Source organism: Nymphalis io, chromosome 3 (assembly GCF_905147045.1).
Source record: "Nymphalis io chromosome 3, ilAglIoxx1.1, whole genome shotgun sequence".
Classification (NCBI taxonomy): Eukaryota; Metazoa; Arthropoda; class Insecta; order Lepidoptera; family Nymphalidae; genus Nymphalis; species Nymphalis io.
The window spans coordinates 8,828,154-8,849,100 of NC_065890.1; the positions used below are offsets into that span (position 1 = coordinate 8,828,154).

The 20,947-nt window shown below is 31.5% G+C and overlaps 1 protein-coding gene across 2 annotated transcripts; it reads left to right on the plus strand.

The window, feature by feature from the left end:
* Positions 1 to 4,200: 4,200 nt before the first annotated feature.
* On the plus strand, positions 4,201 to 20,190 carry LOC126781410 (probable nuclear hormone receptor HR38). Of its 2 annotated transcripts, none has more exons than XM_050506372.1 (4): positions 4,201 to 4,546; positions 15,840 to 15,916; positions 16,171 to 17,599; positions 17,913 to 20,190. In XM_050506372.1, exons 1-4 carry the CDS (start codon positions 4,447 to 4,449, stop codon positions 18,170 to 18,172), a joined length of 1,866 nt encoding a protein of 621 aa, XP_050362329.1. In that variant the 5' UTR covers positions 4,201 to 4,446; the 3' UTR covers positions 18,173 to 20,190. The 2 variants fall into 2 exon arrangements, with proteins under 2 accessions (XP_050362329.1, XP_050362330.1); XM_050506373.1 differs by having other exon boundaries at positions 4,455 to 4,732.
* Positions 20,191 to 20,947: the final 757 nt, after the last annotated feature.

The window sequence follows — 20,947 nt, forward strand, 5'->3', positions numbered from 1 at the left end:
CAGGCTGTTACTGTATACACATACATATATACATCCTCATACATACATACTTATTTCACAAATTGCATGCAATTGATAATCATTGTTATTATGAAACGTTTTATTATAATTTTGTACTTCTATGGAATCCAGTACCTACAAGTTACAAGTTGACACATATATCGTCAGTCTCCGACTTTTGACGGACGAGCACATCTTTTGTCGGTGAGACGGCGTAGCGATGGCATCGATTATAAGTAAAATTAGAATAACTGGACGTGTGCCCGCCGAGCGAGCAGCAAATAGTACTAGGGCATGCGACCAATCGTAACAGACATAAATATGTATATGCTACGTACTGAATGCGGACACATCGCGGAAAAAACAACCCCCTTAGCTAAAATTAATACCATAACTAATTAGAACAGTATATTGATATTTTATTTATCTTCTCATTATATAAAGAAAACTGGAAGCTTTTGTCTTTTTAACTAGATTTAAATAAAATTAGAAGTTAAACTTAAGTTCTATAAAATGATGAATATATAAGGAATGATTTGGATAAATACCTATGTACAAGAAATATATTGTGAAAATATTATATTGCTGTCAGTCTGTCTTTGCCGATAATGCAAAAACCACGTAATGAATTTTAATGAAACTACTGATCCGCTCGTTAATTATGCAATTATATATTACCTAACAAGTTTGAATAGCTAAATATTTTCCATGAATATTTAAAGATTATTATCAAAAGAAACGTGTTAATATTATTGAAATCTTAAAAATATTATCATTAGGCTATTGATAGACTAAAGTTTCTTATGTGAACTTAGGCTAATATAGTGTATACTTAAATAAACGTTTGTAAAAAAGGCTTGGGCGTGCAATGGCGAATAAATATTAATTTGTCATATGAGATAAAACCACATACCTAATCAACATAACGAAACGCCAACATCAACGTGTAAGCTCGCTTACGTTTCTATGATGAAACACAGTAAGTTTGTCGAGTTTTACAACGTGTAGGCGTTGCTTTAACACATCAATAGCATAATATTACGTTTTCCTACGTAATAAACGAATCTGCACGTTATATAAGTGATATAATACGAATAAGTAGCATTAATAAAGTAACAGAACTCTGAGCTCTATTGTATATATATGTTACGATAATGTATCAAAAAACATTCAAATATTCTTCACATGAAAGAATTTTGAAGTGTACATATTTTCGTTACGCATGACATAAGTTAGACATTTTTTTTTATTTTACAAATAATACTATGCTTTTAAAATGTAGGCTCTTAAAATATAACGAAGAATTATCGAAGTGGAACTTCTTTCGACGCGATGACAGCCAATCTCGAATTTAATGCAACGTTTTTATACACGTTACATACGTTTGATAGAAACATCTTTGCAGAACGCAAAAATCTTTTGCGTGTATTGAGTTGCATACTCTTATTTTTTTTAATCACTTTTAACTCAAGCCTACCTGCTATCCAATAATGATCGGATCTATTTTGGGTAACGACGTCACATTGTATAGACACTATCATTATTAGCAAGTAACCGAGCAACAAATTTTTTAAATTAAGTAAAATTCAATATTAACCAAGATAATTTTTTTATTATACCCACATCAAACATAATTTTTCGTTACTAAATATTTGAAACTATTTTTTATAGACTAAAATAACATTACACATAAATTAATCAAAGCTCATCAGCATCAGCATCTTTTAAATGAATGTGTATGTAAATAAGTTACTTAATTATTTGTTAATAATAACCATTTTGCATTTGTGTAAAAACATTTGCAAGTGCACCAAGGCAAAAAAGTAACTATAATGAGTTTATCTCATAAAAAATATGGGACGACAAACAAATATAACCAGTACACTGACAAATATTTAACAATATTTTAAGTAGGTGGGTGTGCATGTATGTACGTGTTTAATAAAACGCGTTAATGTTATATTTTACAGTATCTATTTAGTTTTTCAGAAGCTACATTTTCATTACAGTAAAACATAGAAACAAGTCTTTTACAAAAGCTGTTTATAAATGATGGTAAGACCTCTGATGGAGCTTATTGATGGATTTACATTAATAAAAACATCAATTTTTATTTTATTAAAAGAAAAGTTATTATATTACCGAAACAAAAATATATAGACTATGCCTATTTGGGAAAGAAGAACTGGGGCGAGCAGCTAGTGATGCGAGTAAACTGAAATAGCATACTAGTGCATTCGATCTGGCGCTGCTAGCCGCCCTATAGATATCCTGTGACGACTGGCGCAATCAATGCGGAAGCGCGAATGAGAGCGGGATGTGACCGTCTTTACCGCTGCATTTGTCTACCGATGATTTGAAACTAGCGCGTATATCATTTAAATTATATCTAGGCTAAATAATTTTTTCTAAATTAATCGTTCCTTTGAAATTTGCTTTTATTTAAATAAAATGGACAAACGTAGACAATATTTATATTGCTTACAATATTTGCTTGTTTGTCCAGATCCGTGTTTCAACGTTTAATTGTCATGAAATTAAGTATAGCACTTAAAAATCGGAACAGATGAAATAATCGGATTTTGTTTGTTCGACAAGCAAGTTTTCCGTGCAAGCGAAACTGAGGCTAAAAACGTTTATCATATTTTATGGCTTATGATATTTGTTTCGAAAAAATTACAATATTCACTTGGTCGAACTTATAAATAACAGAAAAATTAATTATTCACGAGCGTAAAAAATTAAACCAAGAGGAACTATTATAATATCATTTTATTTACAGTTTTCAGCATATTAACTTACAATTACAAATATTAGCGTATTTCTATTATGTGTATATTAATTTTGATGGGATAAGTCTTTAGTATTTTTAAACGTATTTATATTTTGACATTCTTTAATATTTTAAGGAAGACTGTATGAGTACAGCATCTAAGAATGTGATGTTTTCTGTCCACAAATTGTTGTCGGTGGGCGTAATATTACTACTATTTTTTTTTAAATCCGCTCCTCGAGGTACTATTTTTTACAATGTAATATTTCATTAATTTGAAGTTCAAATGTTGACGTTAAAATAAACGAAAAATCTAATAGTCATTATTTATCTTAAGAAAACTTTCATTTGAAATTTTTCTAAAATCCAAATTATAACACAATATGGCTTGTATTTCTGTAGTGACTAAATTTCGCCCCCTGAAGAGAACTCGACTGAGACAAGAGCGGGGAATAATACGAAAGGGGAACCCGGATGCGTTTAATCGACAGGATCCCGCAGCCTCGGTCCGTACCGTGGCGGCCAACGCAGGTGCTTTAATTAGTAAGAATCCCACAAAAACATGTTCCCACTGGGAGTCTATAGAAGTCTATAGGCGGGTATTTTACGATTACTTTTCCTGGCGCGAAAAAAAAGAAAAGTTTTTTTTTTATAGAATAGGAAGGTGGACAGTATGTCGAAATAAGCTTCCAAAGCTCTCCCCGAGAGGAGATCAGGCTTTTGCCCAGCAATGGAAAATTTATAGGCTGTTATTTTTTATATTTAAACGATACATATACGACAAAATAATGAATATTAAGTTTATTTATAAGGAAAGGATATAGAAAATAATATGGTATAAGCTTAAGTTAATAATATAAATAGATCGATAACGCTTTATTTCTGAAACCAGTCTTTTAAGGTCATTTTGTTTATTATTAAACTTAAGTAAATTAAAGTAAATATTTCATGAATATTTAATACAATATAATATATTCATATATACTATGGTATATAGTATATTCACTTAAGGTATAATATTAATAAAAGTTTTATTTTTATTTATAACCTAACTACTAAATAAAACTTTTACTATCAATTTATTTCAAATACGAAGAATGGACTTTCGATTTATAATTGGTTTTGGTTTCGATGCGCAACGTGAGACATTGACTGCTTATTGCTTAAGATGTTTAAATATTAATGTTTAGCTATTATTAAAATGTAATACATTTTATTCTTAATATACCTGCCTTGACACCCTGAACAACAATTTAAAAGAATTGTAATAATTTTATAATGAAGAAAGCTAATTGTATTCTAAAAATATGGAGCACATATTTGGCCGTGAAAAGCGTGATAGACGAGAGCCTCTAAACGTGGCGGGTAGCAGCGGCGGCGCGGGCGTACGAAAGCTCCACTCCGTACTAGCGATGCCGTTAGCGCAGGTTCGGGCGGGCGGCGAGGCACGAGGCGGCGGGCGGGCTGTGGGAGGTACCGTTAGTGACGTCACTATTGTGACGTCCCAGTCGTGACGTCAGACAGCGCGATATAGCCACCAGCCTCGGCGGCGGCGGCCTCAGTATCGCACCGCCCGTCCGCCAGCGCGTACTTCCGCGCGCTCCTTCGCGACTATCTACTACCGACTGACTGTGAGTGAGTGCGCGTGCAGTGAGTGCAATGTGCTCGGCCGCATGAGGATCCTGCTAAGCGAACTAGGACTGTCTGGCGCGTGCCTCGGTCTGACCCTGGAGTCGCGCGCCGCTTCTCTGGATCCTGACAAGAAAGCGCCAGGTCAGCGCCCGCACGACGATACGCGTCCTTCCATTTCTGTGTTTATTTTCGCTTTCGTTGTGTAGAGCCTCTGGGTGCGTAGACTTTGTGTGGAACTGTCGTGACGATGGCCATCGGCTAGAATGCGAGGTGCGTTGCTGACGCCCTCCAGCCAACACTGTGGCCTTAGACAATTCCTTAACACACGTATGTACTTCTTTTGTTTTATTTTATTTAGTTCTATTGTTTTTTATTATTTTTTCTCCCTTAGTTTATGGACTAATATTTTTATTTTGCTATTTATTTTTTAATGTAAACTACCCTTATTGTTTTTATAACACATCATTTATTGAAAGTTCTAATTTGGGCATATACGAATAAAAAAAAATTATAAACACTAAAGTATTAGAACACTTGTAATAAATTTGCGCTTAATTTTAATAAATCAATAATAGACCCTATTAAATATAAACAAAGCCTGTTTACAGTTCAGCTCACCGTTACCCATTGACCCATAACTATAGTGTGTAACCTATCTGTAACCCATAGTATAGAAGTTCGATTAACCTAATAACATTTTATAAATTCTATTAACTTAACAAACCATTTTCATTTGACATTTTAAATTTTATTGTTCTGCTTTAATTTTTAAGGAATATTGAAAAGTTTTTTTATCTCATTTAAATAAACGCGCAACTTCTGTGTTCGCACAAATCACAATATTACACCAAGAAAATAAGGTATTCTGCTCCATTTTCTTTTAAATTAATAATAATTATATATTACGTCCTTTTAATAATAGTATATTATATCTGAAGCTCCTTTTCAGTAAAAGGACGAAAGGTTTTTTTTATTATATTTAAAACGAAACTTTAATAACTTTTAATAAAATTTCACGCAATAAAATTTATGAGACAAACTTTAGTAACCTTCAAATAAAACGTCATTATATTGATTTTTTTATTTTTTTAAATATTAGTTGCATAGAAGGATAGTTTTGTTTCGTAAAATAAACTTATTTGTAACATACTATAGAAGACGCGAATTCATTTTTTAATCTTAATCATTGCAAACTTTTATGACTAAATATTCTTGCACAAGTTTCCTCGTAATAAATTAACACCACAAAGTGCGTAATACACATTTGCAAAAATTTACTAAATGCTTATTTACTTATGCAAAAAGCTAGTTATCAAATAGACAAAAGATAAACATTCAAGACAAAATAAATTTCAACATATAAATGTGTTGGAAGAAGACATATGCTCCTTTGTTTTATTCATATTTATTATTTATATGTTATGACTTTGTATATAAATATTACAATTTCATACATAATTAACATAAATACCAAACAATAATCAATATAATTATTTGTACATTTTAAAGTTTAACAGAACCCCATAGCAAGTTGACGAAATTGTGTCTTAGAGTAATTTTAATTAAATGTTGTAATTTTCTAATACTTGACAAAAAACATTTTAATGAAACTTTAACTCAGTGGTACAGCGAAATTAATATTGTTTTTGTTATGCTCGCGGCAAGTTAGGTAATGCTAGTATAATATGGGATGCTTATGTCGCGATCGCCTCCGGTTTGGAGCCGTTGGCCTCAGCCGAGTTGCCTTCCACTTGCCCAATAGGTTGTCGCAACCGGCAGACGTTGCACCTGCCAATAAGATGTGCCTCCGCAAATTTTCATTTTACCATATCGCGTCACAATCTCATTGTTTAAAAAGCTTATGAACGACGACACTGTCGTACTTTTACCGTTCTCTATTCCGTCTTCTCCTAAGTGATAAACGATTATGAACATTTAACAAACACCGGTTTCCGAGAGATTCCGCACGGCAAAACATCACTTTCACTTTTGTTATCACTCGATAACTGGTAGACATAAAAGGCATTACATATAAGATGATTTAACAGAGGTATTAGACGTTAAGTGGTTCTATAAAAAATGACAAAACCGATTCAAATAAAATAAATTACTAATTTATGTCCGTCCAACGAATATATTTGGGGCCAGAATGCAAATTTAGTGACAAACGTGCTTTTGTCATTGCTATTTTTTGTTACTTAGGCTTTATATAAAAAATAAATGTCTTGATGTAAAAGCAGTGATTCCATTTATTGCTTTTTATTAGAGGTGGAAGGATACAGTGATAAGGCACGCTATCACTCGTCAGCTGTAATGACGTCAGGGCTCAATAAAATCTCCCTCTCGCTGACGTCACGCCCACTACACCCCAGGGAAAACTATTTACGGCTTAATTTATTGAATCTGTAAAACGCGTTGAGGTCTTATGTAGTTAAATATAAAAATAAAGTTTATTGTTAGTAACAAATAAAGTTATGTATTAGCAAGTTATATATTTAATAATATTTTAAGAACAAGTAGATAATATGACATTTGAACAAGGATTTTAGCATAAAGCACACATTGGAATAGTTTACTAGTAAGGGTACAACAAACGTAGAATTGACCTATCTCAATATCAATATTTATAAATAATCTTGTTAGCTTATATTTCTATAGACGCTCTATATATATCCTGCATATACCTGCATATACAGAACTATCAGTCATTATTACATTTTTTTGACTTGTAATTAATATTGCCGTCACAACAATATTACTTATTGTCAATTCAATATCCAGAACATATTTCAATGCAGTTACTTATATTAATAATGCAATCTCACGCAAGTAATTAGCTGTGTCAATACTACGGTTGCAATTTGTTAAGCATATCTCTTAATCGTCTTTAATATGTTATGCACGTCTAGAAACTTTATATCTATTTTACTTTCACAAATGAGGGTCTTGAAAAAACTAACTCTTTTTTTAAGGATATGGTCTTCACTGACTCAACAGTTCTATAGTATGCATAAAACTTTATATAAAAAAAAAAACAATTTGTTGTAAAAAAAAAGTTAAGTTATACGCAAGTGAAAACAGCTTTGCGCTAATTTACAGCATATTTTTAGCCACACTTTTAGTCTTAATCTAACGCTTTTTGAGGCGGAATAACGTCACAGTATCTAAAAATACACGGGTAGTATGGAATAACAGCAGTGTGGGGGTGTTGAGGCGCGGGCCCTCGGCCTCGGCCTCCGCATCGAGCACCGCCCGTGACGTCACGAGCAATGTTACGTCACGCATCGACCCGCGCCCCGTTTCAAGGCCGCCCTTGCTTGCCGGCTACCGACTTCCTTAAACTTGTTACTTATTATTACAACACTTTGCTAGACATTCGTACTACGGTAACGTAAACGTATTTATATACCTATATTACAATATGTAACTTTTTAAATTAAAAGCCTTACCAGTACTCACAAAGTTCACAGTGTTTGAACAGTATCTTAAATACCTGAATTGCAACAAAACTTTGAAAGAACTCAATCTTTCATTCGATGTAACAGTTTTATGTCTATGATATTAAGTTTTTTATCCACGTCAAAAAAGTACACAACAATGATATACGTGGTTTTTTTTCACTAAAATCATATCATATACAATTATTTACCAAGAAACGATGCGGTTTAATATCAACCCCTATCTCACTTTGCTTTAAGTGAGACATATTTCGAGAGCAGAGAACTAGTAATGCTATATTTCGAAAACTCGAAATATTATTTCATAGTTTGTATCATCAATCGGCACATAACTTTGACTATGACATTCGGATTTAAAATAATTATAATTTACAACATAATTTTATGAACTTGAATAGAATAATATCGTAAATAATTAAAAAACAATTGAGCATATAAAGTTAAAAAAATGTATATGCTTAAAAGCTTCACTTTTAATTATTTCTTATAAAAAGACTATTCAACAGGAGTAAAATCATTTTAATTCAATTTGATTCCTTAAATTGAAGTAAAGAAAACAAAATTTAATATTATAGATAAATTACAAAAAGTTTAATAATAATATTTTTACCATCCACGAGATTACGTTAATCATTACATAAAGGCTCGTTTCTATGTAGAACAGAATATATGTGTATCAATGTTTTATTCAATTTTAGAATAAAGTCAAGAAATTATATAAAACGAGTTTCCTCTTATCACGTTCTTAGATGATTAGATACATAAATAAATTCAAATTTATTCTTCTACAGTCTTATAATGTTCTTAAATATCCACTCATAGCGGCGGCCAGTCTGACATCAAGGTCGTTATTAATACAGCTTGATAAATTATTTTTTACGTTTTATTAAATATTTGCACATTATTTTTATTATATGCAATATTTTGTAATTGATTTAATAATATTTTAAAAGTTTGTCATATAGACACTACAATAAATTATTTATAGTAGTATGTTTATCAAAACGTAGGTATGTTAATTTAAATTTACAAATTACCTATTTAATGCATATGTATATGAGAATATAAAATTGATTTATAATTTCTATTATGAATTTAATTATTCTAGCATTAAATGGGAACAAGTTCATAAATTCAAAATTACTCTTTACTTTTACTTTTAAGGATAAAGTTACATATTCAGCGAGTAATATAGTCGGATCGGGACGGGCCGCTAGTATATTATATGTATAGAAAATCAATCAGATTAGAAAAATATTAGTAAAATAAGATTTAAAATAATGGATAATAATTAAAGAATTACATATTTTACTACAACTATATTTATAATCGCATATATTTACAATCTACATATATAGTTAACTGGCGCCGAAAATACAAAATCGTATAATTTTACGACATCATATTAATAATTTGTCCGGCTCGAAACAGGTTTTATTTAACAATTATTATTACTTAATCTTAATAACATAAAATGTCTTTTAAAATAATCTATTTAACTATAATTTAAAAATGTAATTACCTGCAGGACAATCATAGTTCTTTTTTTAATCGCTTTTATTTTTTTACAATTGTTAAAAAAATCCATTCAAGTTTATTTTATACACAAATATCAAGATTATCAAAAGTAGGTAGATACAAACTATCTACTATTCATAGTTTGCGTACAATTCCAAAAAACAAATTATGTTCCAAAATCTGTGCCGTAGAAGATTCAAGTGAACCTAATCGAAATCATTCATCACGAAACCTGAGTAAGTAGCTAAGACGTGAGAAATATTAAACTCACTTTCGCATTTATAATATTAATTAAGATCAAATTTTGTAAAATATATAATAATTCATTTATTTAACAGATTAAACGTAAAGGTACCACATTATGCCACTCAATATAATTAACAATACTTAAATATGTACATAATCTGTCGACATATTGATATATAATACAAATAAGAGAATCCATTACAAATATGTAGATTAAACACACAACTACAAATATAAAATTAGGAATACATTTATTAGGTATTTCATGAAAAAATTACGATGTTATAACGTCCTCCGTGACGTATCCAAGCGCTTTCACAATATTCAGTTGTCGGGAACGAGACGCTATACATCTATATAACTTCACTATGACGTCACGCGACGGGCGCTACCGACCGCATCTCCCTTACCAGCTGTGAGATCGACCGCCCAAATACATAACTTCTATATTATAAAACGCAAGGTTTTGCGGATTGAGAAACAATTGTCCCTGTAAACTAAAGCTTAAAGACGTTAAGATATATAACTTAAAAAATGCTCAATTTTATAAAATTTCGTATCTATTTTTCAGAGCATAGATAGTTTTTTTTTTTCTTAAATACAAAAATTTTACTTCATCCTTACAAATATTGCGAAGTTATCCAACTAATTGGTCTTACAGACTAATTACGCTCTACATAGAGTTATAAATGAAATCGACGTTTACGCACTTAAATCACACTTTTGTAGTAGATTTAAAAAATTGATATTAGCATGTAATGTTCCAATTCAGTATTGTAGTTTTTTGTAATGCAGTATATAAATATGTATCTTAACTGTATAAGGACTAAAAATCGACATTGTAATAAGTTCATTTTAAGTTTTACTCATGTGTTATTCAACATGTGATAAACTATATTGCAGCAACACCTACGCAGATTTAAATTATATGTCAAATTTCTTTTTTTTTTTTTAATTTTATTAATGCATCCTATCCTATTGTGTAAGCTATTGATATTTAGGTAGTATAGCCAATTTAATGTCATTTTATTTTTTGATGGATAATCTTTATAGATGTTTGCTTTAACCGGTTTGAATTTAATAAAATCTAAATATAGTAACAATTAAGTTTTTATCGAGATATAACTAATCAAAAAGTTAAATAAAAAAATTGAACACAATATTTCGTCTCAAGTATTTGTTCTGATGAGCTAACTTTAATCTGCTTTGTTAATTAAAATAAAGAAATAGTGTCCCCAGAGGCACCTTATGCTTCTCTGAATTGGAACATTTTGTATTACATGCTAATATTTATATTGAGCCGTTTACCTTGAAAACGTTATCCAAAGCAATTTTTAACACCAAACTTATTATTAGTTTGAAGAGTAACATTTTTTTTAATGCTATTTTAGTTGCTAATCATTATTACCTTTAAATGCAAAAAAAACGTATTATATTAAGAGATTCCTCACACCAAGATCAAAATTCTTGATACCAGAGCCACCTATTGAAAACATGAACGACTATGCAGTGGACAAACGTCCAACGAAACTTTACGAAACAAACACCTCGCTCCCTTCGAATAAGGAAATTCGTCTCTATTGATAGATGTCGTTGCAAGCTTACGCTTTGTCATAAAATCAAACATATACAAATATAATAAAGTGACCAATTTAAAGTACATTTTATAAATAACAAAAACAATAATCACGAGTTCGGATATATGTTTTAAAATACTTATAAGTATATATAAATATTGGTTCACATGCATTATTATTTTCCTGGTTTTTTTTTAATTATTGGAATAAATTAACTCCGTCAAGTAAAAAATCAAGGTAATAATAATATTATTATAGCAAGCCAACTGTTCCAATCAACCTTGTTTTCGACGCCGACTATTAAAAATATTTAAATAAACAAATACTATAAGGAAACTTACAAATAAAAAGGAACAGAACAGTGCACAAAAAAAAGTTAACGAAATTGCAATTGGTGTGATCAAGTTAAAATGGTAAGTGAGCCAGTGTTACGGCCACAAAGGCCATAATATCTTAGATTCCGGCGTTTTATAAAAAAATTAAAAAAATGATTCTTAGAAATTGAACAATTTGATCAATAAACAGAAAGTTTCCTTAGGTAATTCGTAAGGAGTACGAATTGAAGAAAGGCTTAAAATAAAAAAGAGCATTAAATTTTGCATAAAATGATATCTAAACTTTTCTACCCTTTCTCAAACGAAGGTAGGAAAACTAAGAGATATTATTAAAGTTTTAAGCATTCGGTCGAAATTTAATTGATAACGAATAGTAGCTATTTTCATGGCATATCAACTAACTATTATTACATATAAAAAAAATGTAAAAAATATTTGATTTAAAAAAAACCTTAAAATTTCTTTTAAGCTAATTATTTTTATAATGTTTGTATCATCCCCAAAAATAGTCTCCCTCGTTATGTTAGTTTTATAAATAGCAAATTTATCAACCCTTCTTAGGGGTGATATTTATTGACATTATTTCTGTTGTTATCAAAAACGTTTTGGATGCCTCAAACTAAGTTATATCATACATTTTTTAACTTCGAAACTTGAACTAACTCTTTAGATCAAATTTATATTTAAATGTAAATTTGAGTACATTTAAACAAGTATTACAAAACTGTTTTCAGTGTATGCAATAATTCTAATACATACAATCAAACTTACATTTAAAGCTTTTAAAAGCCTACTTAAATAAAGCTCGTTTTAATATATAGTTCATTTCAATTCACTAATCAAAATAATGACGATATGGATGAGTGAGTCACATGAATAATTTTTTTCTACATTCATAAATAACTATCGTCACTTGTATAATATATATTATGCAGGTAAATAAAACATCTTCAATGGATTTGATTGACGGGAACATGCAGGTTTTTTTATGATTTTTTTTTACCGTCAAACACAAAATGAATTTTAAGCAGATGAAAATTCAGTTTGTCTGAGTTTGAACCCGAAATCATTGGTTAAAATTGACGTGTTCTAATCACTGGACCATGTCGGCTCTCCACTGGGCCCTTTCAGTTCTTGTAATATATATAAATGGGATACGAAAATGAAAATGATTTTGATTTTAAAAATGAGAAGACAGTAAATGATATTACTGAATTTAATTTGGTCTCAATCAACAGATAAAAAAAATTTCATCATACCATTATTTCAATGAAACATTAGTCTATTGTTAATAATTGTAGCTCCAAAGAATTTCGTGACCGCGCCGCTAAATAACATTAGATTAAACTCCAATAAAGCATATAATTCAATATGATTTATCAAATTCAAACACAGAACACTAAAAATGCATTAGCTTAAATAGATTTATGAAATGGTATTGATTACGAAGAGATATCTACTTTTGACAAGTTTGTTTCATCCTCTTTAAGAATAATTTATTATATACTAAAATTTATAACAAAATAAATGTATTTTATAAAAAAAATATGTGTTTCTCTCAATTAAAAATTGTTCTGCCTTGTGTGAGCAGACAATCTTATCAAAATTAAATATATCAATGCATAGAAACATTCACAAAATTTACAATCAATTGGATAAGCTTTTGTATTTTAAGTTAGCTATGTTGGTTGTTTCTTATAGTTAGCGAAATTTATTTATTCTTTATTTAAAGAAAATTGAATCAAAATTTACTTACATTCACATTATGATAGAGAAATTGAAAAATAGTTATAAATCAACGATATTACCCAACAGTATGGGGTACCTTCAAGTCAAGAGTGAATAGGCATCTTCTAGGCAGGCGAAATCCACCTTAGACTGTAGCATCACTTTCCATCAGGTGTGATAACAGTCAAGCGCTAGCTAATATATTTAAAAAATAAGTCGTCAAACTGAAATCTTCTTCTTCTTGCTTGCTCTTTCCCACTTTATGTAGGGTCGGCTCTCTTAATTTTATGGTGCCAGGACAATCTGTCCAAGGTTGAGGCAGTTTTTCTACTGATAAGAGTTTCATCATGCTGGTCCATCAAGTAGCAGAAGGTCGTCCTCTACCTCTCTTTTGTTCGGGCAGTTGCAATGTTTTCTCACTACGTGATCCTCATCTCTTCGCATAACGTAACCCATACTATCAGAGGTGGCTTTTTGTTAATTTATCTGATATGGGTGCGACTTTGAAACCACCTCGAGTATGTCATACCTCCAGACCACCTCAGCATCTTTATCTGCAGTGTGAAGCTTTTGTACATGAGTCTTTTTCACTGGCCAACATTCGGCTCCATACATTATAGCCGGCTATGATGTCAAACATTTACTATGTTTTAAATAATATGTATGTTATAAATTAATAATTTAAACAAAATTCACTAGTACCAGTCTAGTCTATTAAACAGGTTACTTGTAAAAGTATATGTAATTACTTGTGTAAAACGTTTAATTATATCTTTAAAAATGTATTGTATCAGTTCGAATAAAATACTATGATTTTTTATTTAAAATTCGAAATTCACCATTTTAGCACAAACAAGTGCACATTTTTTTTATAAAATAGATAGACGGACTAGCTATTGAGTCACCTGAGGATAAGTGATAACCGTCACACAACCATTGGCACCGTAAGAAATATAAACAACTCCTTACGTCGCCAACGCTTCACTAACATTGGATATAGATGTGATGTCCCTTGTGCCTGTAGTTACATTGGCTCAATCACCCTTTCAACTGGAATACGACTATACAAAATATTGCTGTTTGGCGGTAGCGGAGGCCTTAGGCCAGGATATATTTACATGCTGTTACTTTACTGTACTTTATCTTATTTAAGTCCTTTTGGCGTTATTTTAAATTGATTCACATTTATTACTAAACGAAACAATAATATCTTAGACTTCGTGTCGTGATATCATCTAAACAGCTTAAGCCAAACACTTAGAGCGGGCTCGAAAAACTATATTTTAAATGTGTATTTCTATAAAAACCCAATCGCGTATAGTAAAGAATACTTTAATATTAATCTGTTCAACAAATGTCTTGGATTATAAAAAACAATACAAACTGTAACTAAATGGATAAAGAATTACAATCGACTAGACGAGACTAGGAAATAACGTGACAGGAATATCAAATGATGAATTCAACCAAACGTTTAAATTTAACAATATAACGTAAAAATTCCCACAAAACTTTGAAAATGAATGCTATATTATATATTTCTATATAATTTAATATCATCATAATATTACATACTATTATTTAATATAATTATAAAAATTGTTTAAAGCTGTAATCGAATATCCTAAATTTTTATTAACAACAAACGAAATAATTATATATTCCTAAAAAAAATATTTTGAAGAAAATATCTAAGCATAAAAATAATTCCAGCCTTAGTTGATTTTATAAAATCGTTATTGTGTATTTAAGTTCGTTTTAAAATTTCTAGCTTGAGTTTTTTTTCTACATAAGTACCATGTATAAAACATATTGCATTGCATATTTTTTAATAGTCTAATAAAGGATAAAAAAATAATAACAAAAGATTTAGCGTTTTGTCTTTAACTTAATAAGACTGAAATTAATGGTTCTTAACATAATAGAAATTGCAAATGCCAGTGATTTCATAGCCTCCCAAGGGATCTATCGCCTTTTCGCCCCAAAAACTTGCTGGCAATGATGCTAAGTAACTTTGTATCCTAAATTAGATATTCTACGGTTGAAATTATAGTAAGGCATAAAGAATTGTTGTAACGTTTGTAATAGACATGGCTGAGGTGTATACATAGGATTCAATTTTCGGGGCGTGGCGAATCAAGCACCGTGACACAATGTATTCAAACAGGCAATATTCGGCTGACAAAACTGCTGTATAAATTAAGAGACCTTTCTTTTTCGTCGCCATTGCTAATCATAGAAGGGTAGCGTTCAGTCATCAATACAATCCCGCAGAAGTTATCGATTTGACAATTACGTGTACCTGTGTTTAAGTCGGAATCAAAGTATGTTCGCCGAGGGTAAATATAAATCATGCATGGCTTGTATAGCGTGATAGTTCAAAGTCCGGTGCCGTCAACACGCTGACCAGACGCCTTCCGCGGCATTTACAATCGACCCTCTTTAGTTGTTGCTCTGCTAGTTCAGATAACATAGGGACCTGATGTTGATAAAACCAAGATCTATGTAATTTAATATTGAAATGAATAAGTATTGTAATGTAAATATTTTTTAAATATATAATTTTTTATAGGGCCGAGCGCCATTGAGCCGCGCTCGCCAAGCGCTTTCACGTCAACCTCCTCCAGCATGCTACTGCTGCAAACACACGTAAGTTAGATTTTTGATATTTTGTAATATAATTTAAAAAAATCGACAAAAAAGTAAACAATAGTGAATTAATATATTTATAAAATATTTCCCTGATTATAACACCTGTACTTGAAATAGGCGGTGTCACCATTAAAAAATCATTGTGAAATGATTGATTCAAATTGCACGCCATTGGTGCGTCGTGACCGCCCCTGTATTGTTCCGCCTACCGTAAATGTAACGCCTTTTACATCGATTTTTTTCCATTACAGAGCAACTACGGTTCGTCCTTCACTGATCTACTGTCACCGCAATATCAAGAAGACTCTTCTGAAATTTTAGAAGAAAACTTAGATCCATTTCCCGACGTCGAATTCCATGCACCTATTCCACCTGAGGTTAAATCTCAACGAACGACTCCAGTGAGTGAAACTCCATCACCTACACTCGGACCAGCATTACCCAGTTTTGAAGAAACATATTCAGTTCGCTATCCGAAACAAGAAATGGCTGAATTCGGATTAAAAATGGATGAAGACTGCTACAATGTTAGCGCATATTCTCACCAAGGACATACATCAACTCAGTTGCTATATCAATATCATCAACCAACTTTACCGTATGTACCATCACCTTACTACGCACAGGCCCAGCCGTGCTCTCCAACATTTGATACTGGTGGAGTTACTAATACTCAAGATTCATATTCATTGCCACCTTTTCCAAGTTCGGTGGATTTGCATATTACCACTGACCAAAATAGGCAACGGAGGTCATCGCTACCAGTTCAAAGATCGGAATCTAGTAGTTCTAATGAAAGTCCTAAACTACATGGTAGTAGAGTTCACTGTATGCAAGCTTCGGCACCAAGCTCTGCATCTAGCTCACCTGGCGGACCACAACAAGAAAATACTGCATCACGAGCTGCGCCACCATCCCCAAGTCAACTTTGTGCCGTTTGCGGAGATACGGCTGCATGTCAACATTACGGCGTAAGAACTTGTGAAGGATGTAAAGGATTTTTTAAAAGAACTGTACAAAAAGGTTCTAAATATGTATGCTTAGCTGAGAAATCTTGTCCAGTTGATAAAAGAAGAAGAAACCGATGTCAATTTTGCAGATTTCAAAAGTGTCTTGCCGTGGGCATGGTTAAAGAAGTAGTACGAACTGATTCATTAAAAGGAAGACGGGGTAGATTACCGTCTAAACCGAAATGCCCACAAGAATCCCCTCCAAGTCCACCAATTTCTTTAATAACTGCCCTAGTCAGAGCCCATGTTGATACGTCCCCTGATTTTGCCAATCTCGATTATTCACAATATAGGGAACCAAATCCTATGGAACCACCTATTTCAGATTTGGAAGTAATTCAGCAATTTTATTCGTTACTGACAACGTCAATTGATATGATTAAAGTTTTTGCTGAAAAAGTACCCGGATATGGCGATCTATGTCCCGAGGACCGTGAACAATTGTTTGCTTCGGCACGACTTGAATTATTTGTGTTACGCCTTGCATACCGCACACGTCCTGAAGACACGAAGCTAACTTTCTGCAATGGACTGGTTCTTGATAAAAGACAATGTCAACGATCTTTTGGAGACTGGTTGCACGCTGTGCTTGATTTTAGTAACACCCTGCATTCGATGGATATAGATATCTCTACCTTCGCCTGTCTGTGTGCACTAACACTAATAACAGGTATGTATAAAAAATACTTATATATATTAAAAAAAAAATATATGATAGTTGTATTAAAACATGCATTATTTCTTTGCTTATTAACAAATTATATACCTACTGCTACAAAAGTAATGAGTGTTTGCTTATATGAAACTAATAACTTAAAATAGTACCTATTTAATAGCAAATGAAAAATGAAATGAAAAAATAATGTTTTAAATCAAAATTACTATTTTGTCTAGAATAATCGATATTTATATTTGACGTTTATTATGTATTTTTTATGATTATTAAAACAAAGTAATCCACATAATTAATTTTATTCTAACAGAGCGACATGGCTTAAAGGAGCCTCATCGGGTTGAGCAACTTCAGATGAAAATAATTGGATGTCTGCGCGCCCATATGCCAGGCGGCGGAAGCACGAACGCAGCCGGTGCCCCACACTTCAGTCGTGTCCTTGGAGCACTGCCCGAGTTGCGATCACTTTCCGTGCAAGGTCTTCAGCGCATCTTTTATCTGAAGCTAGAGGACTTAGTGCCGGCGCCTCCTCTTATTGAGAACATGTTCCGCGCCAGCCTACCATTCTAGGCGCCACGCACGCTTTCCCTGCAATTACATCCTGAGGACCACTCCCGCCTTCTACGCATTCTCTTCTAGAGCCGACTCCATTATTTTTATAAGTGTTTACTTAGATTAAAAATATTTTTCTAGAGATTAGTAGAACTCTACAGGATACGATCTCCACGGAATCGGTTTATGCTTATTGTATGAAATTATGAATAATATTATTAATTAGTTGTAAGTAAGATAAATAATCTTACCGCGTAAGTCCTAATATATTGGGCACTTATAGTTAAGCTTAATTTATTATAAATGTATATTTGTGTGTGATTCCGTTTTATCTTATAAAGGTATCTATTTAGTAGTCTGCATTTAAGTTACCGTTCGTAATCAATGGCATCTCGTCGTACAAATATTCCTACGTTATTTACTTGTGTATTATTAAATAAGAAAAATCTAGTCACATGACTTACAAATGTTAAAAATTTGGCTCGTAAACACCGAATTTTATAGAAAATTTATGAATAATTAAGGTATTTGTTGATATCTAAATAAGTGTGGTGAGAATGAAAGAAATGAGGATTTGAAAACCTCGCTGACCGCGCTCGGCGCTCCCGCTCCGTGCGTATATTACGCGAGTGTTTAGTGTCGAACCAGACCGCAGATGGCAGTTACCTTTTAGTCTTAAATTATTTTATAACTATTTCATAGAATGTTAATGTGAATTGTTAAAATAAAAATATACATATAAAGTAAGAGAAAAAGTTCAGCATTTCTATTATAGACTCTCAACTCCAACGTGTCTTAAAGAGTACCTTTTTAGATATGTAGCATATAAATTCCCTTGTGTAATTGATATTCTTAAAATTAAAACTGTAGATGTAGTACCCTAAACATATCAATGTACTTATTGAGAATATTAATAGAGTGTGCGCGTAAGTAAATGAAACTGACTTAATTTTTTCGTTTAAGACTTATGTTTATTCTGTCTCTGCACGCATAAATACTAATTCGACACATAAGCTGCTGGAAAAACATTTTAGTCTTTAAAGGTATAATAACCCAAAAACCAATTTAAAAAATTAATAAAATACCATAATTGTTATAACATCTATATTAATAGTAAATACGTTGAATATTTTCGCCCCAGCTTCAAAATATTTATTTATTTACAAATTTAAATATAACGCTATAACAAAGTTATACGTTATAATTTAAATTAAATAAATACATTTTGAATAGATAAATAATGAAATTTTAAAATTATAATAAACATTTTTTACGAAAGGGATTAGTAAGTTGTAGGTTTAACGTTGTTAGGATAAAAAAGAATGCGTGATAATTTTATATACTATATTATTTTGTACTTATATATTTATATATATATATATATATATATATATCTTGTAAACAATGCATATGCTGAACTTTTTGCTCGAAAATCAATGCTCCTTTATATGTATTAGTTAATTTTATAGATTTATAAGAATAATTAACTTTTTTTTTCTTTCGTAAAATATTGTGACGCCACTACTGTTAAACCCATCAAACTGTACGAATCAGATGCCTACCTACTTATATAAAAGAAAGACATATATTTAAATTAATAAAATGCATTCAAACTTGATATACGAAAACGTATCACGCGACCTTTCCTAGCTTTTGCGAAAAACTTGGTTGTGCTTTCATATCATAACAAAACATTTACAAAACTAGCAATAAGTATTTTTATGGCAAATATCATAAAATAATAATACTATAAGACAAAATACAAATTATATAAAACTTTATAAATTTTTGAAATACATTCCGAAAGTCATTTATTATTAATTTAGATTCATCAAATAAATATGAAAGTGTTGTTTCGTTAATATTTTTAAGAATATAATACTAAAAAATGTTTAATCGTTCAGTCACAATCACATCATGAAGTAGGTAAGCTCTGAATTAACAAAGTATTCATTAATTTCGAAGTAAACATAGATCATTTAGACTTACATTTCTAAATATTGTAAGCGTTCAATAAACTTCCGATTTTAAATGCATTTTTATGTCTTGATATAAATTGATGTGCTTTTGTTATATGTTATACTTTTTCTTTGTAAATATTTCGTCACAATTATATTAACGCATAAGCGTTATTTAAAAATTGTTTTTATTTTCATGTATCCCTGCGATTTTTATTACTTTCTAAGTTTCATTCTAAATTATACAATATAGTATGAACATATTAAAGTTTTTTTCAATATAATACTAGCTAATGCCCATTCCTCCTTGCAAACCATTTTTCTTTTAAGTATCCTATATGACCTATAATTGTAAATATAATAAATGTATATAGATAGTAGGTTGGTACCTACATCTCGGAACATAGTGTTCAGCTCTAAGTGTCAAAAACTACAAAGTTTCATTTCACGAATAAAACGTATATACGAATATAGGAACACACACGGGACAAACATAAATATTGATTTAAATATCAAGTATTTACTTACCTCTGCCGAGTGACTGCCTCGTTGGACTAGTGGCTTGATACAAGGCCGCAGACCCGGAGGTCCTGGGTTCAATTCCCAGGTCGGGCCAATAAAAAGTTATTGGGTTTTTCTGTCAGAAAATTCTCAGTAGCAGCCCGGAGTCTGGAAGTTGGAAGTATGTACACTCCCGTGCCTCGGAAAGCACGTAAAGCCGTTTGTCCTGCGCCTGAACTCTTTCCGGTCGTGTCGGATTGCCGTCCCATCGGATTATGAGAGTTAGAGAGTGCACCTGTGTTTGCGCACACACTTGTGCACTATAATATCTCCT